The sequence below is a fragment of the Natator depressus genome, chromosome 12, assembly GCF_965152275.1.
Source record: "Natator depressus isolate rNatDep1 chromosome 12, rNatDep2.hap1, whole genome shotgun sequence".
NCBI classification, from domain to species: Eukaryota; Metazoa; Chordata; order Testudines; family Cheloniidae; genus Natator; species Natator depressus.
In genome coordinates, this window is record NC_134245.1 from 7,044,550 (window position 1) to 7,068,481 (window position 23,932).

Genomic DNA, 23,932 nt, shown 5'->3' on the forward strand with positions numbered 1-23,932 from the left:
GCTAATTCCCAGACAACCAGCAGGAGGCGCTGCACTGGTGAGTCATCGACTTTGCTACAACCACCCAGCTGCAAATACTATCCCAGCTGTGGTAATGTGCTCTGTGGAGCCTTCCAAGGGGCGTGAGTAGGAGGGCCACGGTTAAGCACATTCAATCAGTAGTGGAGCCTTCAGTAAGGAAATGTGGGCACCGGCCCAGCTGCAAATGCATAACAGACTGGCAGGCTTCAAGAGGAGCCACTGGGGTAATTGCAAAAAGAAAAGGAGGACTTGTGGCACCTTAGAGACTAACCAATTTATTTGAGCATAAGCTTCCGTGAGCTACAGCTCACTAACACGGCTGCTACTCTGAAACTGGGGTAATTGTTTGTTTTTATTACTCCAGCAGGCTGGCTTCAGTCTGTTGAATGCAACGAGGTCCAACACTGGGAATGGGCTTTGGCCAGGGAAGGTGGGCGTGGGGTGGATGTGCCATTGTAAAGTCGTTTTATGGAAGCCTCTGGTTAAGTACAAAAGAGCAATGAACGCCCCACGTGGTCATTAAGAAGCAAAAGCACATTGGTTCCAGGTTTAGTCCATCTGGGTTGTGGACTTATCTGTGAGAGAGAACTCAGCAGCAGCATCTACTGTTGCGTTAAGATCTCTTTGTTGACCAGTCAGTGGCGGCTGGTGTCCCGCATACAGTCTCCAGCGTCCAGGAATTCACAGCCCCTTTGCTATTACTTCCTTTTCCTGTGCTCCCTGTTTCACCATGTCTGTTTCTTTATTGCCCTGCTCTGTAATTCCTCCTCTCCAATTTCTAGTACTTTCCTTTCTGCAGTTTCCTTCCATCTCTTTCCTCGATTGTTCACCTGTCTTCTTTAAATCCGAGATGGGCTTGAGCAGCGGGGTTAGGATTTGGGTTTCAGTCTCCTCGAAAGTTAGGGTGTTTGGGTGGATCTGATTTGTTCATAATGAATTGGTGTTGGGGTGAGCAAGTCAGTGTGTGCACGAACCTGCTTACACCACTGCCCTCTACTGAAGGGAATCAGAACTGCTCCGATGTATGTCATTAGCCCCGTACTGCTAACAGATCCTCTCATTTAATGGTAGGGGCCTGTGCCAGGGCAGTTAGCTGAGTATAGAATCTCTCTTCATGGTGAAGTGACAGGGATGGGGGAATCATCACATGATTTGAAAAGGAAATGTACCAAACCAGGGTGTTTATAGCTCCCTGGGGAGGACGGCACATAGGCTCTGATTCTCCTTGCTTTGCCCCTTGTGGTGTGTGTCTGAAGTAATTGTACGACGGTACCGCTGGTGTGAGTGGGTGGGGAGGTCTGGTTCGGTAGCGATGTACACCCTCTCTGCACTCACTGTGCTCAGGCATAAATAAAGACACAAGGTGCAAAGCAGGAGGAATCAACGCTCCAAGCATTGTCTGCCTATAGCCTCCTAGGGAAGAGCAATTCCCTGTGCTGTGAGATTGACTTTCCTGTTACCCCTCAGTCTCGCTCGTGTACAGAACATGCTGGTCTGTGCTATGCCCCAGGTCCTGTTTGCCTACTTGACAAACTCTGCATAAGCTGCTTTGAAGGCTCATTGTCGCGCTGTTTGTTCCCTTGTGTGTGAAGGCACTGAGGAGTGTCTCTCTCTCCTTGCTAAATCCCCCATCAGAAGCGCAGACCTGCCTGGGCCAACTGAGGCAGGCCTGTTCCAGCAAGTGAATCTGCTCCAGGGTGGGTGAGCTGTGCCCCTTTGGGAGCACAGTTCATCTGGCTGGCCTGGTTATTTTGTCACCTGAGAGCTTCTGGTGGAGGAGCTGGTGTCTAGCTGGCGGCATATGGTGCAGTACCAGAGGCAGATGAAGAACCCTGCAGGTGGAAAGCACATTGTAAGCCTTCGGTCGCTAGGGTTGCTCTAGGGTGCCCATGGCAATAAGTGAGTAACATAGCAGCAGGGCCCTCTGACTTCTGACCTCACAGCAACCTCCATGTCCCTTCCCCTTCTCACTCCTTGCCATTCCTGGATTCAGAGGTGGGGGCAGAAGCAGCAGAAGTGCACTGACCCGGTGGTGGCTGAGAACTGTGCTACTTATAACGGCAATGACCAGGAGCAAGCAGAAACCTTGAGGGGACTCTGCTGCTCCTAAATCAGTGGTAATAGAAACCTGGAGCTAAGCCAGCCGTGCCGTCTGAGGCTCCATCTGCAGAATCCCCATTGACAGGGCTTTGCTTCAGGTCTTAAGCTACTTCTGCTTCCATCCCATTCATCCCACTGCCTGAGCATTGTGCCCCTGCAACCTCACTGACCCAGGAGAGAGTTGATGATAGTGAACAGGATGAGCTGAGGAATCAAGAAGACACCGAAACTGAGGAAGGCCAGTGCCCAGGTCATTCCTAGCAGGCATGTCAGTCCCAGCACTGTCACCAGATCCTTCTTCACTTGTTCTTTCTGATTGTTCACGTCGGATCTCCGTTTCCTCAGCATCCTCACGACGGTGACTAAGATGACCGTGTTGAAGAATATGGTGATACCAGCGTAGCCCAGGTTGAGGATGTAATGAACATTCCGGGCCTTATCTGTGATCCAACACCTGTGAGAGAAGAGGAGGAGACTCTTGTATGCTGATGACAATGATGCTACACTGTGGGGACTGGCCCCGTGACTGAGGAGGGATGTCTTACTTTGGGAATGACACCATGCCATGAGAATTACACCATTCCAGCAGGGCCCCTGGGATCCAGGCCTTTGTGGTCAGAGCCCAGACAGGGTAGCAGACATCCGTGCAAGGCTGCTGGGGAGCCAGCCGCTTTGCATGCCAGCAAACGGGATTCCGGATGAGGAGGACAGAAGGGATATCTGTCTCGGATGGGGTGGAAAGGCTTTTTGGGCTGCTTAGTATTGCTGGTGAGTTCAGGCTTTAATTTGCCTTGGAAAGGGGGGACCACAGCAGTGTATGGGAAGGGTGGCATGTTGGGGGAAGCCTATCGTGCCATAGCTGAGATGGGATTTCAGCACCAGTGCATAGGGAGCAGCACCATCTGTGGGGAAATGGCACTGTGGTTCTGGGCTGGAACCATGCTTTGGAGACCTGCCCTGTTCTTTGGGAAGGGCAACATACTTGCAAAATTGCACTGCCTCTGAGGAATAGGAGCATGCCCTGGGTAGAGGACAGCACCATCCACCAGAAATGGTCTAGTGATGTGTGAATGGCACTGTAGTTTTCAAAGCATACCACAATCCTGGGACAGGCCGAAAGAGGACAATGCTGACTAAATGGCACAGCTGTTATAAACCAGCATCATGCACCCGGGAAAGTCACCATGTTTTGGAGAGTTGGACTTAACTTATACCGACGTACGCTGTCGTGTGTACATAGCCTATGTTACTGCAGGGTGTGAATAAGCCACTCCCGAGTGCTGTAAGTTACAATGACCTAAACACCGGTGTGGACAGTGCTATGTTGGCAGGAGAGCTCTGTACCTCCGTAAACTCTGTAGCCTAGCCATAGCCTTAATCGTCATTGCCCATGGATCTGATCAGAGCATTCCATGGAGGGCACAGTGCTTGGAGGTAGGATACAAGGCTCAGGAGAACAGAACCACATTTTTTATCCTGCATTCTATAGAAGAATGGACCACGTGGAGAAGAACCAGGAGGGACTGGGGAGAACAGAAGCTTTTAATGATTAGGAGACCTACTGTACCACGGGGAACCCAGCCTCAACGCCTACTGGTCCCCCATTATGGCAGAATGTGATTGTGTGTGGACTATCAAACCCATGGCTAACACTTACATAGTTGCATTGTTGTAGCCCGTGTCGGTTTCAATTATGTGCAGCCCATATGCCTCTTCCTTGAAGATGAGAATGCTAACCACAGCTAAGGCTGGCAGTCCTGTAGGGGCGGGAGATAAACACTGACTAAGCTATGATTGAACATGATGGGAATACATAAGAAGAATACAAGTAATTGGAAGGTAGGAAACTGGGTAGCATACGAAGGAGTTGGTCCTTGGACATAGGTAGGAAGAGAAGTATACTGGAGGAAGGAAAAATCCAGTAAGGCAGATGAGACAAGTGGTGATGGAATAAGGGGCCATTTTAGAGAGCAGAAACACAAAGGCAGGTCGTGGCTCTGTGAGCAGGATGCAGTTATGTCCCTCAAAAAAGTTTCTCCTGTCCCAGCACACTCCAGGTAAACCAGGCTGTCTTATATTAGATGTTGGTAGGGCACTGTAGATTTCCTCCCGCACACCCCTGTCATGCATGGAAAACGCAGACATGAGAGGTGGGCCCCATCAAAACCCCTGAGCATTTGGGGAGGGATTGGAACCCAAATCTGGATATAAACTCTGCAACCAGCCCGTACTATGCAACAAGCTAATGCATTGCAGACAGACAATTACTATATAATTCTAGAGCCGTGGTCCTCTGGCTCTCAGAATACAGCTAAAGGAGCACTTTGATCAGCAGTGGACCACCTCCCTCCCACGGGCCAATGCCTGGCTCTGACCTCCCCCCAGATCTTGAGTGATGGACGTGTGGATACATCTCTCACTGGAATCTGGTGACACTGCAGGGAGTGCAGGGGAAGGGCTGTGGTTTTGGCAGGAGGGACAGAGCTCCTCGTGGGTCGTGAGGGAGGCATCTTTCTGGGTAGAGAACCTGCACTTACCCCAGCCAACAGCACACAGCTTGAGGACATATCTCCTGATGTACACGTTGTAGACTTTGATCAAGAGCAGGTAGAGGTGGAAGCCCTCAATGGCCATCCAGGTCAAGCAGCAGAGCAGGGAGTAGTGCAGGAAGGCGGCTGTGCCTTTGCAGAGCCATGTGGAGTGAACCAATGCCAGGGGCTCGCTGAGCAGGAAGGAGGCATTCAGCAAGAAGAGGGCACCCAGCAGGTTCATGTGGATTTTGGTTGTATAATCTCTGCTCTTTTTCCTAAAATGAACACCGCAAATGGAACTCGGCTCCTTCTGACTGCCCTCGAAATGGGGACGGGGCGGGTGCGAAGCAGGGAACGCAATCCACTCCGGCCGCACCCAGCCCCTCCACCTGGGACGTCCCCTCCAGTCAGCGCGTGCTGCCGGAGAACGCCAGAGCCGTGTCCCCTCTTGAGAGGGCCCAGGCTGGGGCGGTGTTTGGAAATGTCATGCCCCTTCCCTGGGGGCTGAGTCCACAAGACCACGTGGCAATACGCAGGCAGGGCACACTGCGTGAGGCCAGGTCTGTATTCGAACCATCAGTGACTCTAGCAATGTCTAGCTTTTATTCTATTTCTTTACAGGCCAAACCCCTCGCAGCGATGCCGTTCAAAGTGCATCGGGCAGCAGGTGTAAGCGATACCAGTTGCAGTACAGCTGAGCCCAGGGCCGGATTAAATCAGGGGCTTTAGAGACTGCAGCCTGGGGCCCCGGCTCAAGGGGGCTCCCAGAAAAATAAATCACAGGCAGCGATCTCCGGGGCGCTCGGGCTGCCTGCCCTGGCCCCACGCCGTCCCCAGAAGCGGCTGGCTGCTGGCACGTCTCTGCGGCCCCTGGCGGGGTGGGAGGCGGCTCTGCGTGCTGCCCCTGCCCCCAGCACTGTCCCCGCAGCTCCCATTGGCTGGGAAGCAGCCAATGGGAGGTGTGGGGGCAGCACTTGCAGGCGCAGGTAGCGCACCGAGACACGCTGTCCTCCTCCCTCCAGGGGCGCACAGAGACGTGCCAGCAGCTTCTGCAGGTGCAGCCTGCCTGGGCCCTGCTGCACCACCGGCTGGGAGCCACCTGTGGTAAGTGCCTCCCGGCTGGAGCCTGCACCTCACACCCCATCCTGCACCCCAGCCCCTGCCCCAGGTCAGAACCCCTCTCCTGCATTCAAAACTCCCAGACCCCTCACCCTCTCCTGCACCCCAACACTCCCTCCCAGACCCCACACCCCCTCCTGCACCCCAATCCCCAGCCCCCTCCTGCACCAAACTCCCTCCCAGGAAAAAGACTTCTATACAGGGGCCCCACAAAATCTAATAGCCCCGGGCCCAGAGGAGAGTTAAGCTGGCCCTGGCCAAGCCTACCCTAGGAAGGTTGGCTGGCATAGTTATACCAGCAAACCCTTTCTAGTGTAGACAAGGCCTGAGTGAGGATGGGAGCTAAAAAGCCAGAAAACCACAAGATCTGTCTGTGTCCAGCAGCCTCAGTGAAGAATTCATGAGAGCCAAGCCCTGGGCCAGATCCTCTGCTGCTGTGGGCTGGCATTGTTCCATAGATTTCAATGGAGCGCGGCTGCTGGACACCTGCTGCGGCTCTGGCCCCTGTCTTGTCTCTGCTGCGAGGGATGTGGCAAGGGATAACTGGATCCCTCCTGGGAGCAGATGGGCGAACGGTGCAGAAATTCAAGCAGGAACGTGACATCCTGGGGGGGGTGGGGGGGTGGGAATGGCAAGTGTAACTCTCCAGAAAGGGCCAACCTTATCCCGCGTGTAACCCCAGGGGCCTCAGGAGGGCGTCCCCATTAGGGATGAATTTGGTTTAGCATCTCTCTTGAGGGAGCCCCTGTTGATTCAGCTCAGCCAGGCACCCCGGGCGGGAGCCGCTCTGCACAGCAACGGGGTTACCTGGAGGCGAGGTAGTGGAGGATGGTGAGAAGCGAGGCAGCGGCCGAGACACTGCAGCCCACCATGGAGATGTAGGTGAGAGGAACCAGGATGGCCTCGTCTATGGGCGCTGAGGAGATTTTCTGCATGGGATGAGGAGGGGAATGAACGCAGCCCTTGGGCACTGATACTCGGCCTTCACGGCCGCCCTGGCCTCCCCTCAATCCCCTCCAGCTTCTTCAGGTCTGGAGCCTGTTCCACCCCCCAGCTTGGCACCCATCCCTGAGGCTGGATGTCGCTGGCCTCTGTCCTATCTCCTCTCCCCTTCCAGAGCTCCGAGGGGGACAGGGGGAACCGCCTCAAAGCTCAACCCCTATCCTGACCCGGTGAGACGGGTTGATCATAGAATCATAGAATAACAGAGTTGGAAGGGACCTCTGGAGGCCATCTAGTCCAACCCCCTGCCCAGAGCAGGACCAATCCCAATTAAATCATCCTAGCCAGGGCTTTGTCAAGCCTGACCTTAAAAACTTCTAAGGAAGGGGATTCCACCACCTCCCTAGGTAACGCATTCCAGTGTTTCACCACCCTCCTAGTGAAAAAGTTTTTCCTAATATCCAACCTAAACCTCTCCCACTGCAACTTGAGACCATTACTCCTTGTCCTGTCATCTGCTATCACTGAGAATAGTCTAGATCCATCCTCTTTGGATCCACCTTTCAGGTAGTTAAAAGCAGCTGATCAGCAGGTCCAAGAGGAGGGGGGAGAAGGCGGGGGGGCAGGGCAGTGTGTGTCCTAGTGTAACCCTTGTGGGGGTACATGCATGTGCACGCCTCTCCCCCCCAGTGTAACTGAAGTTCTGGAGCGAGGCGACCCCAGAGGATGGCGCTGAGCATCTGTCAGCCCCTGCAGGGCGGGTGTGAAGGAGGAAAGGGAAATGGAAGCAGGGCCTTATGGTGGAGCTCCACTTCGGGGAAATGAGCCACTGAGAGCGGCTGATGGGGAATGAGTCAGGGAGAATGAAAACAGGAAACCGCCCTGGGACAGGGATGAGTGCTTTAGAGCAGTGGTTTTCAAACCGTGGGTCGCGACTACACCCCAGCAGCAGGTCCGGCTCCTAGGCGGGGGGCCCACGGGGCTCCGCGCGCTGGCCCCACTCCGAGCACCGGCCTCGCACTCCCGTTGGCTGGGAACCAAGCTGGGGGGCAGTGCCTGTGGGCGAGAGCCACACACGCCTCCGCCTAGGAGCCAGACCTGCTGCTGGCCACTTCTGGGGTGCAGAGCGATCCGCGGTGCCAGGACAGGTAGGAAGCCCGCCTTAGCACCGCCACTGACCAGGAGCTGCCTGAGGTACGCCCCAACCCTGACCCCCCCCCACAACCTGGAGCCCCCTACTGTACCCCAAATCCCTCATCCCCAGCCCCACCCCAGAGCCCTGACCCCCTCCAACACCCCAACACCCTGCTCCAGCCCAGAGCCCCCTCCCACACCCTGAACTCCTCATTCCCAGCTTCACCCCCGCACCCCAACCCTCTGCCCCAGCCCTGAGCCCCTCCCACACCCCAAACCCCTCATCCCCAGCTCCACTGGGTCGTGGGCATCAACAAGTTTCTTCAACTGGGTGGCCAGAAAAAAAGTTTGAAAGCCACTGGGTTAGCGCACCTGAGAGGCAGGGACTGAGAGGGAGCAAAGACTGTGTCTGATGGCTGTGGGGGGAGCAGACAGCCCCAAACAGAGCAAGAGCCGCGGGGGAGAAGCAGCCTTCCTACCAGCAGCACGGCAAAGTAGGTGAGGTGTTTACACCGGCACAGCACCACTTTGTCCTGGTGGATGGTCTCACAGCCAGCGCTGCTCCAGTTCCCCAGGCTGCCCTTCTCTGCAAGAGGGAGAAACGGCCTTAAGGAAAGCAGCCCCTGGCCACAGAGCCGTGAGGCAGACCCTCGGGAAAGCCCGTAGGCAACATTTTCCAAAGCACCAACTCACTTTGGAGCCCAAGGCCTATTGATTTTCAGTGGGGCTTCGGCACTTTTGAAAATGTTACCCCCCCGTCTCCAACAGCAAAAACAATCGGCGTGTGGGGCAAGGTGTGATCTCGGGTATTGCTACTGCGGCATGGGGGTGCCTGACACTAGACATGGGCCGGCGTTGGGATCAGGGTGGGCTGGCTGTGGTTCAAGGCTACGCAGCACTAGGGCTCACGTGGGTTGGTGCCGAACCCTGGAGAGCTGTTCGCAGGCATATAGTGGAGGGAAGGAATAAAGCGAGCAGGACAAAATGTCCCCCAGGCTGCTCCCAAATCCTGCACCAGAGGGACAGCTTGCGTCCTGTCCCGCCGCCCTGCACCCTCCCCGGCAGTCCCCTAAAATCCAGCCCTGGGCACCTACAGGCCCTCTTAAAGAGCAGGGAGCCTCCAGTTCTCAGGGGCAAGGACCTTGGAGCAGTTTTTCGCTGCCTTCTGCAGCGTGCAGGGGCAGGTCACTTTCCAGGTTTAACCGGGTGCATCTCACTTAATTCCCAGCCATTGCAGGGGCCCCGGGCCCTGGTGGAACCCGAGTCCCTGTCTCTGCCTGCGGGGCACAGTTGTTCAGTCTCTGAGGGCTGTAACATCCCGCTCTACGGGTGGTGGTTTGGTGCTTGGTTGTGTTTTTAGTGGCCGATGATCCATTAGGCCAGTCTAGAAGATCTGGGGGTCCCTTCTGGCCTTAAATTCTATGGCCCTGGGTCGCTAGATGACTCCTTCCTCAGAAGCAGGGCATAAAAACGGGAGCTGCTTTCACAAGCCTGTGGGAGGTGCCTGCGCCCTGCTTGGCTGTTTGCAGGTGGCTCTGGCTGACCTGGGCCCGCTCTCCACCCCCTTTGTGCGTGACAATGGCACTAGCTCGGGAACCCCCTGAAGGATGTGGGGTTTAGGCTTCCAGTAGGTGCCAGTGTGGGTCTCCATATAGCCCTACGATCGGCAAGGCTCTGTGCACAGTGTGGGGGCCTCTCCGCAAGCAGCACGGAGCAGAGGATGGCTTGGCAGCTTGTTGCCGCTCTGGGATGGCAGGAGGATGCTTGTCGCTGGGAGCCAAGGGAGGTTGGGGTTCACAAGTTCTCCTGGCAAGGTGGCTGCGGTGAGTACAGTCGGGCAGCAGACAGGGATGGTCCTAGCATGAAACCCCAGAGTCTGTCTGGTAGATTGCAGCTGCATGTTTGGTCCTTAGGTCCCCCTGGTGTCTAAGGCAATACGCTCTCCATTGGATGACTCCCACCGTCCTCGTTCCTTGCAAGCATGCACTCTCTCTCCGGGTGCCTGGCAGATGGACCTTTGCAGGCACCACTGAGCTCTGGGGATGCTTTACCTGAACCCAGGGCAGGAGTGAACTGTAACCACCTGAGCGGTTTCTCTCGTGTGTGTACCACATGATGCCGTGAGTGTCATAATTACCTGATCCTTCCACCCAAAAGACGCAGGTCGCATTTGAGTTATCCTGGTTGGGGGGCGGGGGGAGAAAACATGAGGCACACGGTGAGGTGTCTGTGCTCCCTTAGTTCCAAGCAATGTACGTACCCTGGGCTCATTAGGGGAAAGCCTGGTGCCTGGTCCCTCCTGCCTATGCAGGGTTGGTCCCTACAGCGTATTTCCCAGCTCTTTTTCCGACCCACTGTTCACATGAAGCCCCATCGCAGGAATCCACTGCATCACTTGGGAGACTATTCCGCAGTGGAGTGAGGAAATATTTGATAGTTACTCAGTTTTATCCCATTACTCTGAGTTAGTAATAATAACCCCTTGGAGTAGTAATACCCCTTTGGAGTACCCTACGCTCCTTTCTTTCTCTCCCCCTGCTTACACCTAGATTTTCAGCTGGTGTAAATTAGCGTAGCTTCCCTGAAGCAGATTTACACCAGGTGAGGATCTGGCCCTACATACTTATCAAGCAGTTGTCTTAGAGCTCCTTCGTCATTTGTCCATTCTGCTTTGCAATCTTTTCCTCTAAATCCCCGGAATCGGTTCACTGCTGCTCTCTGACATGTGTCCCATATACCCGAGAGCATTCTTCACAGAGCACAAAAGTCAAATGGCTTCCTCCTACGTCTGCACAGTTTGGTTACATTGCATCGTGCCCACTTGGCGGGCACGTCTCTCCCACCCAAAGATTCCCACCTGCTCCCCAGTCCGGACAAAGACACCTTGCATGTGGGCTGACCCTCAGAGTCTCAGCAATACTTCGCAGAGAAGAGTTGGTAGGGGCAGTGGGGCTGCACTGGGTTTGTGGTTAAAAACCAACCAACCCCCACACGCCTTATTGGTTGCAATGAGCCAGGACCTCCCCCCTCTCTCCCGTAGCTCCAGCTGAGGTCAGAGGAGGAGAGAAGCATTTCAAAAGCCCCACTCCACCCCTGCAGCAGCTACTCTGTTTCCTGCTACAGCTTCTGCCTCAGCTAGAGCTCCTCCCAGGGAGCACACACGGGCATGGCCCGCTGCATCCCCTTCGAGGAAGTGGCATGCTCCCTTCTCCAGGCCAGGCCAGTTCTACTGGGTGGTATAGAGCAGGGGCGATCTTGCTCTTAGCCTGCCATTCCCTGCCAGGCTCCTAGCACCTGAGCACACTGCTAGCAGGGAGCAGGAATTACATTCCCCTTTGGGATCCCAGGCAGTTAATGGTGCCAGGACTTAGGGAGGGGGAGCTCCTTATGCGCTCGCTCCCACCTCTTTGCACATCAAGGCAGATAGATACTGGCCCAAATCCACCCTTCAAGCAGCAGGTTGAATTCCCATTGGGTTTCAAGAGGCCTGAGACTTCAGCTACACTGATCTCCCCTCTCCAGTGCCCTGGAGAGCTATTTGCCTTCCCTTGCCCAGAGAGTGATAGCTGCAGCTAAATGCCTTTGTGGGCCATGACCACCAGCTCACCAGTGTTTTGTTATGCCAGAACCGGATCTCCACAGGCTCTCTGAGGCCAGTGACGACGATGTTTTCAAGGGTGGCCCCTAAGATGTCATTGTTCAGCAGGGAGCTGTTCTTCCCGTCCTGCAAAGCCAGAGCAGAAGAAACAATGCGCAGACCCATAAAGACTATTACCAGGAGTGGGGAGGTCACTGGGATAGGGAGCCTTTCATGTGCAGATGATCAACGCTGCTCCTATCCATGGGCAATCTGATGGCCTATGTGCAATGAGTTTGTTGGTCTCAATCCAGTTCCTAGCAGGCAGGTGCTCACATTGCAAACCTCCCACACCAAGATGCTTAACCATTTCATCAGGGAGGCCATGGACGGAATGGTCAGAGGCCGAGCTACCCTTCCACTCCAAGAGGGGTCCCTTCACAATGCATATTAGTGGGGTTGCACAGAGAAGTTTGCACTGCTGCTTCCCATGTTATACCTAAGATTCCTCTATGCTTCATGTGTGGGTGTTGTGGGCACCTGCATATCCTATGCTGTTAATGAAAGGATCCAGCTCGATAGGCGGGTGGGCGAGAGACACCGTCCTGCTCATCTCATCGAAACGCCAGTGGAAGCTATTTTCTTAGCGTTGGTCGGAGGGGCCCATTGGTGAGCAAGGCCAGACAAGTCTTGCTATTGCTTGACCATGGGCTGACCTCATCTTTACAACTTCCTGGGGCTTTAATTACCAGAAGAGGGGTGTTCCCCTGGGACAATTCCAAAATACCTGGGGCCCTTGCCCTCTCTAAATTCCCCTGCACTTCCAGTTGGATAAGGCATTCCTCTCGAGTTCTGTGTCATAAATAAGCTAACCGTCATGCAGGGCTGCTGCGTGCTGTTAAGCAGCTGCCCTGCTTCATCTGCATCTCGGTGTTGCGGAAGGGCCCCATGTGTACAGTCTGGTGCGTTAGTCTGGACAGCCCTTTGAAAGAAAGGGGCTGCATACATGCAAACTAATGTCTCTTCTCCGCTTCCCCAACCCACCCGCGCTGGTAAATCTTCAGAGTGTCTAACCTGGAACAGGCAAGGGGTGTTGAGATAAATGCAGACGAGTTTCGTTTCTGCAGCTCCACTCCGGCCTTTCTTCGCCAGTGTAGCTGGGAAACGCATGGAGTGTTGGGTTCTGGGCTTGGGCTGCGAGGTTGAAGCAGAAACATTCCCAGGCACAAACTGACACATGCCAGGTTACGATTACAAGAAGCAAGTGCTGAAAGAGTGATCGCAGGGGGCTGCAGTGCAACTCAGTAATACCTGTAGCATCTTTCAAACACCCTGCATGCCAGCATGCTGGAAAGAGCTCAGCACAGCGTCCGCGTTAGATAAATGATAGCGGAGGGAGGGAGAAGTGAAATGAGGCAAGGATGAAAAGAGCAGTGCTTGGGTCAGATGCTGGAGGGAGAGAGATTTATTCATGTTCCTGAACCCATCGGGGCCAACGGTGTGGTTTGAACCCAGGACGGTCTGCACTAAAAGCATGAATTGTCACCCCTTGAGCTAAAGAACGAAGTGAAGCACTGTAGCTGGTTCCTAAACCTTTTTTATGGACCAGCTACTCGAGGGGCGACAAACACTTCCGTTCGCCACGATGTCCCCGCGTCTACGTCTGTCCGCTGCCCTGCACAATGGGGGCCTGATCCTAACTGGTGCTTTCGGATGCTACGGTAATATAGATGATTGACAATAACAGCAGGAGCTGCGGAGGAGAAGGTGGCAAGGTTGCATGGAGGTATAGCGAGGAGACCAGTATCAGATGAGCAGAAGAGTGGGAAATGAAGAGAGGTAAGGTCTGTGAGGCAGGGCTCCAGCAAGTCAAATATGATGATCCCATGGTGATGGGTGTGGTATAAATGACTAGTAGAAGCTTTTTCTCAGAGCTTTGAGTGAAATAGTGTCTGGGAATCTCTGTCTTGCCACCTTGGTCAAAAAGAGGAAAGGTTGAGAAGCTGGAGCAAGAGGATTTGGAAGCCCTGGACGTCCTATTGTTCCATAATAAGTTTAGGCCTGTGTGTGGTGGCAACAAATATTGTGACTGGGATTGTGACCTTCTAGGTCGCCTTATGGCAGAAGTGACAGGGCAGGTGGAAGCCACAGGCTCCCTCCTTCAGACCTTCCTTTACAGAAACATTTGAATGGTTCCCTTGGGTCTGTGACTTACCATTTGCTTTAGAGGTCAGGCCCAGTTTGCAAAGTTTGGAGCCACGCCTTGGAGGGGTCCTGCTGGATCAAAGGGTTTGGTTTGGGCCAGTCCCTAAATTAGGCTTTATCAAGGTCTTCAAAAGTGACTAGTGATTCTGAATGCGTCAATCTTTAGGGGCCCAGCTGGAGACCTTAAAGGGACCTCTGGAAATCATTCCCTTCTAAGGTGTCTCAAGTTGTGCCCCTGCCATTGACGTGCCCCAAATTACCCTTTATTTCCTTAATAGTAGAAGTGTGGTAAAACTGGTTCCTTTTGCACCTTTGCATGATGCTTTCCTGACGCTGGATTTTGATCCCTGTGGGGTGCACACTCCTACCCCTAAACGCCCTAAGGCAGAGGTGGGCAAACTACAGCCCGTGGGCCACATCCAGCCCACAGGACCGTCCTGCCTGGCCCTTGAGCTCCCAGCCGGGCAGGCTAGCCCCCAGCCCCTCCCCTGCTGTCTCCCCTCCCCCACAGCCTCAGCTCGCCGCACTGCCAGTGTGCTCCTGCCGCTCTGAGTGGCATGGTAAGGGGGCGGGGAGAGGGGGAGGTTGGATAAGGGGCAGGGAGTCCTGGGGGTGGGGGAGTCAGGGGACAGGGAGCAGTTGGATGGGGTGGAGGTTCTGGGGGTGCAGTCAGGGGACAGAGAGTGGGGGGGTGGATAGGCGTGGGAGTCCCGGGGGGCCTGTCCAGGGGCGGGGTGTGGATAGGGGTTGGGGCAGTCAGGGGACAGGGAGCAGGGCGGGTTGGATGGGGGTGAGGTCCCAGGGGGGGTGGTTAGGGGCAGGGGGTCCCAGGAGGGGGCAGTCAGGGGACAAGGAGTGGGGGGGTTGGATGGGTTGGGGGTTCTGAGGGAGGCAGTCAGGGGGCAGGAAGTGGGAGGGGGCGGATAGGGGGTGGGGGCCAGGCTGTTCGGGGAGGCACAGCCTTCCCTACCCGGCCCTCCATACAGTTTTGCAAGCCCGATGTGGCCCTCGGGCCAAAAAGTTTGCCCACCCCTGCCCTAAGGTATTACCTCACCCACCCTTGTCTGCAACCTGATAGTCAGATCCAGCATTTCAAAGCCACGCTCACATGCACTCTTTTAAATCTCCGAGAACGCTCCCTGGGTGCAGAGTTCAGCAACCAGTTTGCTCCCAGAAATGGCTGCAGCAGAGATACATGCATTGAGCTCTCTGCTGTCTATCTCCTATAACTTATACGTCCTCCATTCCTTTGGCCTCTGATACACCCAACACCGGGTGGTAGGGAAGTGCTCTCATCCCCAGTTCCCAGATGGGGAGCTGAGGTACTGACAGACTGTGACTTGCCCAAGGTGGCAGAGGGAGTCTTGAACCCAGGACGCCTAAATCAGTGCCCTCATCATTGGAGCATCCGTCTCTAAAATCTTGGGCCCAGCTCCACAAAGGTATTTAGGCTTCTAACCTCCATGGATTTCAATAGGAGCACACATACCTTGATGAAGCTGGGCTCTGGAGACTTTGGTCTTGTTTTCCCTTAGTTAATGTGAGACAAATCATTTTAGACTGCAAAGCCGTATTTTGCTCTTTGTGTAGAGAATGGCACATTTGCATGTGTGCTTTGAACACGCAAGATACGTGCAGACACAATGGGTTCTAGGGGCAGTCGGGATTGGAGGTCGGCGGAGGTGTGGTCATGTGTGTTTGTGAAAGCTCTGGAATTGTGAGTGTATGTTCCCACTGCGGGTGCAATCAGCAATGGCTATGAGTCTGTTACAGCCCCCTTGGGAGTGCAGCTCATGCTTTTAGCTCTGGAGGTCCCTAGTTCAATCCCCAGGATTGTCACACTTTTTCGTGATGACAATGTAAGCGCTCACTTTCAATGCAGAAATATTACTTTAAAAAGAGAAGGAAATTCAACCCAAAATAATATTAGAGCAGAGATGCAGGAAACCCGCCGTCTGATATGTTCAGGGACTAACACTGAGGAAGTCCCCCAGATGCTTTAGAGGCCATGTGGATGATTTTCAGTTCCTGCTGCTGCACTATTACGTGGCTTTCAGTCAAAGAATATAAAGCTGAAATCTCTCCCTTGTCCCCGCTGCCCTCTGGCAAAAGTTCTTCCCTGGATGGAAGTGTCAGCACATCGCATTCCCGGCGCACACAGCAAGGCACAAAGCACTCTGGGAGGATGTGGAGACTGAGACCCCGGCTGGCCACCAGAGACCGTTCTAATGACCTGCCAGAGTGGACTGGGCTGGGAAGGCAGGCGCCCGGAGCTTTGGGTTGTGGGAAGGGAGTGTACGGCTCTCATCTCCAGCTGGCTCTGCTGGCTGGCTGAGGGAGACACCTCCAGGCTGCCAGAGAAAAAAGCCCAGGGCTGTCATGTCCAGGGCAAAAACATGCCGACTTGGGAATTGACCAGTTAAGTGGCGGGGGAGGGGTGCTGGGAGAGAAAATAGCCCCAAGGCTGCTGGAAATGGGATTGGATTTCTCTCCTGGTGCAGTTCCCTGGCTTGCACTCACCTCGGCAGAGATGAGCAGCTTGATCTATGGTACGGTGGCCGTGGGAGGCCTTTCAACCTCGTGGGGGTGATGGGGAGAAGAGGGTGATCAATGAACATTTCTAGTGCCAGGTGTCGTGTGATGCCCCAGAGCGATGGAGCGTTAGTAAATGGTACCACTGAGAGACAAGAGCAGCAGCTATCTGCGCTGGAGTGTGTGCAGGATCTAGTGTTGGCATTTGCATTTCACAGAATTTTTTTTTTTTAATGCCTCATCTGGGCAAAATAACATGAGGATGTGGGTGGAAATCCTGGCCCTGTTGAGATCTATGGCAAAAATCCCGATGATTTCAGTAGGGCCAGGATTTTAGCTGCCGCTTAGAAGACAGCAGCCATGGCCTCAGCATCCCCGGTGGTTTGTTGACCTGCAGGGCGTGTTGCAATGTTCTCTCCTACCAGCCGTTTTCTGGGAGGGGAGCCTAAATGCATGGGAATGGGTGGATCCTTCTTTGGGCAGGTTGGAGGAGGCTTCAGTGGTGGGTTTTGGCCCAGTTTGTATTTTGCACGGGTCTTATCCATGTGCGTGACCCCAAAGCTATGGGGGCAGAGATGTTTTGAAATAAAGAGTAATAAACCATGTAAATGTGAACTATATACAGAGCTGAATGGAATCAGCTGGGGAGTCTCCCGCGTCTCTGCCCCAGACTGCCAACCTCCAGGGCCAGAGTCAGGAGCATCATTTGCTATGGGGTAAGGGGGGGCAGTTGCTTCCCCAACATTGGTTTGCCCCCCCACCCCAACTTTTCATAGGTTTCTATGCTCTGCTCCCACTCACCCCCAATATAACCACAAAGACCAGTCTATATACTGACACAGCTTTGTCCTCCCCCCGCCCCCATTTTTATGAAATGATGCCCCTGACCAGAGTGTGCTGAGAGACCCAGAGTTTTTCACAAGTGGCTTGTGATTCTTGAGATGTGTCCAAATACCCTGGTTTCCGGAGGGGAGGGGCTCAGCACCTTCTGAAAATCAGGACCCTTCAAGGAGCCTTAAGTTGGGCCCCCCAAAATGTAAATGCTCAATCTTGGCCAGGGTCCCAACTCTGCCTCTGATTACCATAGTCTTGCCTGTGAGAGAGGCTTAATGTAGAAAAGAAAACCCATCCAAGCCAACACTGCTGCAGGTGGTTGGAGATGGCTGGGAATGGATGTGACTCCTCCTTGGGTTAGAAAAGGAAGGTAAGATAAGGTTTAAGGATCCTTCTGAGCCATCCCCTGTGGGGCAGGGCAGATTTCAGCACCCCACCTCACCGTGTCTATCCATCCAGCCCCCCCCATGTTATATTTATATCCACTGGGTCAGACGTACAGAGTCGGACTTCAGTAGTCAATGAAGCCCCAGTGGGTCCTTGGGCCTGGCGTTTGGGCACACCTCACGTGTTCACACGACTTCAACCAAGATGCAAATGGGGCTCCTTGTGGTTGGTGAGCTGCAGCGCTGCCCGCTGAGCAAGGAGGGAACCAAGCTGGAAGGAACTAAACTAATCAGGTCTCCTCCAGAAATCGCTCCTGTGTCGATCTTACTTTAGGCACTCGGCCAAAAAAGGAGGAAGAGGCAGGTGGGATGGATCAGGGGAGACAGAGAAATGGGGGACTGGAACTAGAGATCAGACTCCCGTGGAAACGAAAGCTCGTGCTGTCGTTCCGTGCGCCAGAATGCTGTCCATATGAGAGGCCCTGTGCTGGGAAGAGTGATTAGAAAGCAAAGCCCCTGGCTGTTAGAGCAAGGTGGATACTGACCTTTAGTAACTCACTGGAGAGATTCAGCCCTCGGAACAGCTTGTTAATCTTGAATACGAAAGTCTGGATGTTGGGGCATATGACAGTGAAGTTGTCCTCTTGGAAACGGACTTCCGACAGCTTCTGTTCTAACTGTTTTAACCTAGCATGAGAAACAAGAATCCGCGCTCAGAGGGGCAGAGAAGATCAGAGAGGCCGGGGCTGGGGCAGATAATAGGAGGAGGAAGGAATGAACAAGGGAGTGAATGAGGATAAGAAAGAGGCAGAGACACTGAAGATGTGTATTTGAGATCACGTCCAGAAGGTGTCGTCACCCATTAGAGGTTGCCTCAGACTAGGGGCACTAAAACTGGAGACAGATTCAAACATCAGACCCTGTCACCGTCAGCTTGAAACGTTCTTCACACAAACGACGGAATGGGTTTTCTTTGGGCTTGCCTCGTTTGGGAGACTGTGCCAAGCCTGTCCGTGAGGCTTCCTGTCTGTCGGGGACTGTGGGGCAGATCCGAGTCTGTATTATATTGTGTGCCCAACTTTAGAATTATACTTAGAAATAACTGGATCTGGTCGAAAAACAGACGAGCCATCCCACAGAAAATTCCAATGGTTAGCAATGTTGCTTTCTTCCCAAATCTGGATGCAAAGTAGTTGATATGGGCAGTGCTGACCAGGACTGGGTCAGAGGGCCTGGCTTTTCTTCATCAGTCCCTCCTCACTAGTTCCCCCTTCAGCTGAGATGCCCTGAAGGAGAGCAAGGGTTACTAGATCGCACGCCCTGGTTCTCATGGGAGACTTTAATCACCCTGATATCTGCTGGGAGAGCAATACAGTGGTGCACAGACAATCCAGGAAGTTTTTGGAAAACGTAGGGGCCAATTTCCTGGTGCAAGTGCTGGAGGAACCAACTAGGGGCAGAGCTCTTCTTGACCTGCTGCTCACAAACCAGGAAGAATTAGTAGGGGAAGCAAAAGTGGATGGGAACCTGGGAGGCAGTGACCATGAGATGGTCGAGTTCAGGATCCTTACAAAAGGAAGAAAGGAAAGCAGCAGAATACGGGCCCTGGACTTCAGAAAAGCAGACTTTGACTCCCTCAGGGAACTGATGGGCAAAATCCCCTGGGAGAATAACATGAGGGGGAAAGGAGTCCAGGAGAGCTGGCTGTATTTTAAAGAATCCTTATTGAGGTTACAGGGACAAACCATCCCGATGTGTAGAAAGAATAGTAAATATGGCAGGCGACCAGCTTGGCTTAACAGTGAAATCCTTGCTGATCTTAAATACAAAAAAGAAGCTTACAAGAAGTGGAAGATTGGACAAATGAATAGGGATGAGTATAAAAGTATTGCTCGGGCATACAGGAGTGAAATCAGGAAGGCCAAATCACACCTGGAGTTGCAGCTAGCAAAAGATGTTAAGAGTAAGAAGAAGGGTTTCTTCAGGTATGTTAGCAACAAGAAGAAAGTCAAGGAAAGTGTGGGCCCCTTACTGAATGAGGGAGGCAACCTAGTGACAGAGGATGTGGAAAAAGCTAATGTACTCAATGCTTTTTTTGCCTCTGTCTTCACGAACAAGGTCAGCTCCCAGACTACTCCACTGGGCAGCACAGCATGGGGAGGAGGTGACCAGCCCTCTGTGGAGAAAGAAGTGGTTCGGGACTATTTAGAAAAGCTGGACAAGCACAAATCCATGGGGCCGGATGCGCTGCATCCAAGAGTGCTAAAGGAGCTGGCGGATGTGATTGCAGAGCCATTGGCCATTATCTTTGAAAACTCATGGCAATCGGGGGAAGTCCCGGACGACTGGAAAAAGGCTAATGTAGTGCCCATCTTTAAAAAAGGGAAGAAGGAGGATCCTGGGAACTACAGGCCAGTCAGCCTCACCTCAGTCCCTGGAAAAATCATGGAGCAGGTCCTCAAGGAATCAATTCTGAAGCACTTAGAGGAGAGGAAAGTGATCAGGAACAGTCAGCATGGATTCACCAAGGGCAAGTCATGCCTGACTAATCTAATTGCCTTCTATGATGAGATAACTGATTCTGTGGATGAAGGGAAAACAGTGGACGTGTTGTTCCTTGACTTTAGCAAAGCTTTTGACACTGTCTCCCACAGTATTCTTGCCAGCAAGTTAAAGAAGTATGGGCTGGATGAATGGACTATAAGGTGGATAGAAAGTTGGCTAGATTGTCGGGCTAAAAGGGTAGTGATCAATGGCTCCATGTCTAGTTGGCAGCCGGTATCAAGTGGAGTGCCCCAAGGGTCGGTCCTCGGGCCGGTTTTGTTCAATATCTTCATAAATGATCTGGAGGATGGTGTGGATTGTACCCGCAGCAAGTTTGCAGATGACACTAAACTGGAAGGAGAGGTAGATACGCTGGAGAGTAGGGATAGGATACAGAGGGACCTAGACAAATTGGAGGATTGGGCCAAAAGAAATCTGATGAGGTTCAACAAGGACAAGTGCAGAGTCCTGCACTTAGGACGGAAGAATCCAATGCACCGCTACAGACTAGGGACCGAATGGCTCGGCAGCTGTTCTGCAGAAAAGCACCTAGGGGTTACAGTGGACGAGAAGCTGGATATGAGTCAACAGTATGCCCTTGTTGCCAAGAAGGCCAATGGTATTTTGGGATGTATAAGGAGGGGCATTACCAGCAGATCGAGGGACGTGATCGTTCCCCTCTATTCGACATTGGTGAGGCCTCATCTGGAGTATTGTGTCCAGTTTTGGGCCCCACACTACAAGAAGGATGTGGAAAAATTGGAAAACGTCCAGTGGAGGGCAACAAAAATGATTAGGGGACTGGAACACATGACTTATGAGGAGAGGCTGAGGGAACTGGGATTGTTTAGTCTGCGGAAGAGAAGAATGAGGGGGGATTTGATAGCTGCTTTCAACTACCTGAAAGGGGGTTCCAAAGAGGATGGATCTAGACTGTTCTCAGTGGTAGCAGATGACAGAACAAGGAGTAATGGTCTCAAGTTGCAGTAGGGGAGGTTTAGGTTGGATATTAGGAAAAACTTGCACTAGGAGGGTGGTGAAACACTGGAATGCGTTACCTAGGGATGTGGTGGAATCTCCTTCCTTAGAAGTTTTTAAGGTCAGGCTTGACAAAGCCCTGTCTGGGATGATTTAGTTGGGTACTGGTCGGACTAGATGACCTCCTGATGTCCCTTCGAACCCTGATATTCTATGATTCTAAGGGTGTCTCAGCATCGCTTGCCTGCTGTCTGCTTTCCCTGAGCTGGCCCACAAGGCATGGACCCAGCGTGGCCAGGTGCTGTACTACGGCCTCTCCTTGAGGCCACACAGCTACCCTGGTGAGTGAACCCCAGCCCTTTCCACCTCCTCCCCTTCACCTCTCTGCCCCCGATGGCTAACCCTGACTCTCCTCTTCCCCTGTGCTAGCCCTAAAAACCTTCAGCAAATCCTGTCTCTCCCCCTCTCTCTCTGGTCTGGGGCAGGGGGCTGACTCTGGGCTGTCTGCGTGGAGTCTATGGACTGTAGAGCGGTCTGGGAGAAGCTGCTTACATGGGGATCTTAATTCCTCCTCTGACACAATTAACCTCTGAGTGCTCGGAGCAGCCCTAGAGCACTACTGAGACCTTCTGGGCACGGAAACCCAGCAAGGGGGAAGGATCTTGGAGCCTGGGCTCCAGCACGAATCCGAAGAGCTAGGCTGCTATTGTTCGCTCTGCAGCCTGAGCCCCGTGCGCCCAAGTCAATTGATCCTGGCACCAAGACTCGGTGCCCCGGGTTTTTCTTTGCAGGGTAGTTTTCCCATCTGTAAAATGGAGGTGATGAGACTGAGCCGCTTCCCTGGGGAGTTATGAGGAGGGAGCGAGGTTTGTAACCTGCTTTAGACGTTGAGGGAGGCTGTGGATCCAGCTGGAAATAAATTGTTCTCCCCTTTCAAACATTTCAGCCAAAGAGAAAAATGTTAATTTGTGGCAAACGTTCTGTGGGGAAAAAAAAATCTGGGGGGGGCTTTTTATTGAAAACTGATTTGTTTTATCGCTAAGGTTTTAGTTTGTCAACCCCTCCCACCCCCAATTTTTGACAAAACCTGGTTTTCTCACTCAAATTTCCATTTGATCAAAGCACCATGTTTGGCTTCAAAACGCCTCTCTGGAAATTTCCCTAGCTGCAGGAGATGGACTCAGGGAGCTGGCCCCAGAGTGTAGTCTGGCAAAGCCCCCTGTGCGTGCTCCCCACTCACCTGACCAGCTTCCCATGCTGTGCAGAGCATCCTTTCTCCATGTAGCTGTCCATGTCAGCCACCACGTTTCCCTCCTTCTTCCTTGCCGCTTGTGTGGCTCCCTGACAGCGTTCCTGGGCCCCTCTGGGGTCTGGGAGGGAAATGAGCCATGTCAGGATGGGCAGAGCTGCAGCACCGTGCGGGGGAGGTTTGACCCCTGTGCCCTCCCATGACATGCCACCACCTGACCGATCTTGGGGGTTCGAGTAAAGGTATGCAGGAGAGCATGAGGAAAGCAGAGGAAGAGCTCCCCACACCTCTCCTTGGCTTAGATAAACAGCACCCCCTCCCGCTTCTGGGCTAAGGCCGCGAGGGCTCCCTCCCCGCCCGGCAGTATTCTTAAAGCTGCACCTCATGAATGAATTTGTACTTGGAGCAAGTGGCCTGGCACCAGGGCAGGGAGGAGGGTCTCAAAGGCCTTTGGGGAGATGAAAGAGGGGCTTGAGGTGAGCCCTGCACGCTGCTGCTTTCACGGAGTCTGATTCCCATCACAACTCCCCACGTGCCCCCGGATCCACAGAGACCTTCCATTGCTGCAGCTGCACGTGTGTGTGTGTGTAACCCGTTTTTTGTTGTTTTTTTTTTGTCTGGAAAAGGCCACAAGTGTCAGTGACTGCAATCACTCAGCGACTCCCATGAGAGCAGATGTGGGGGGCTTTGACCGGGATGCCAGACTTGTCCCCAGGTTGGTGCAATCACTGTCAGCACATGTCAGGGTGGCCTTCTAGACGAAATGATAGCGGAGATGTCAGAGCTCCAAATAAAGAAATATCCATACCTGCTTGTTGGAGCAGAAGAGCAGCAAGATACAAGAAGAGGCCGGTCTGCAAGGGTGAGTCCCTCCGTGTGGTGCTCCAAACGTAGCTCATCTCCTGCAAGAAACATACAGGCTCTGCTTTCTGGATTCAATTACCACTGTTGTTAAAGGGCTGACAATGTGCACAGACAGTGCTGTGCAAGCCAGTAGGAGATATAATCTCTGCTCTGTGCATTTTACAATCTAAATAAATTATCCAAAGCCCATGGGGGGCATATCGCACGGCATTTTTAAACTCTCTGATATAGTCCTCACTGTACCCAGCATGGTGGTTTACCGGATGACACTAAACAGAAGATTAGGATGCTGATTATAATCTTAGTAGTGGTAACCACATTCAGGAAGGCCTGAATTCTGTGTCTGTCACACCCTGTCTCGTTCTAACCCTTGCTGCTTAGTTCCAAAGACAACTCAAGGATTGGATCTCCTTCCATGATAGGGAGCTGCTCCATTTACCATTAGACTAGGGGAAAGAGGGAATGTTGCTGACAACAGCCAGGGCCCTTTATTTTGGTGCACTCCAGTGTGCATTAGTGTTATTTCTGATATACAGCAAGACAAGAGCAGATTCAATGAGCTGCAGCAGCAAGAAGCCCAGAGTTTTTGTGACCGGGGTCCCAGTGGGGGCTAGCTGTGGTCCCTCAATTAGGGTGAACTGCAAAGAATGGGGCAAGTAATTCCCCAAAAGCTGGTGGATATTCCAATACTTAGATTTACCAAGCCAGCATAAAACAGCTTCTTTATTACCTCACTGGTTACTCAGAAGTCCAAACACCACAGTTCCCTTAAAGTGATCCAGCTTCAGGCCTCCATCCAGGTACACACGTCAAATATGATGATTTCTGTAAATCTTATTTTATCATACAAAAGAAAAGATTCTACCAATCCCAAAGGATCGGACACATAAATGTTTCAGATCTTACCCAAATACAC

The 23,932-nt window shown here is 53.1% G+C and overlaps 1 protein-coding gene across 1 annotated transcript; it reads right to left on the reverse strand.

Annotated features, from left to right (window-relative positions):
• Positions 1–1,756: 1,756 nt before the first annotated feature.
• Positions 1,757–23,051, reverse strand: ADGRG5 (adhesion G protein-coupled receptor G5). The gene is made up of 12 exons (XM_074969073.1): positions 22,961–23,051; positions 22,144–22,273; positions 17,927–18,068; positions 12,499–12,618; positions 11,455–11,571; positions 9,985–10,027; positions 8,327–8,433; positions 6,579–6,700; positions 4,659–4,927; positions 3,779–3,878; positions 2,292–2,575; positions 1,757–1,853 (listed from the first exon to the last, which is right to left on the reverse strand). The coding sequence occupies exons 1-12, from the start codon at positions 23,049–23,051 to the stop codon at positions 1,768–1,770; spliced, it is 1,611 nt and encodes a 536-aa protein (XP_074825174.1). The 3' UTR covers positions 1,757–1,767.
• Between the last annotated feature and the right edge of the window lie 881 nt (positions 23,052–23,932).

What these genes read in the sequence shown, in the direction of transcription:
- ADGRG5 (XM_074969073.1), bottom strand. Translation starts at nt 23,051, where the DNA reads ATGAGCTACGTTTGGAGCACCACACGGAGGGACTCACCCTTGCAGACC. An exon ending in ACACCCCTTGCCTGTTCCAG is followed by an intron (nt 11,572 to 12,498) that starts GTTAGACACTCT and finishes CTGGCTTTGCAG; the next exon opens with GACGGGAAGAACAGCTCCCT. An exon ending in CCTACTTTGCCGTGCTGCTG is followed by an intron (nt 6,701 to 8,326) that starts GTAGGAAGGCTG and finishes CATCCCATGCAG; the next exon opens with AAAATCTCCTCAGCGCCCAT.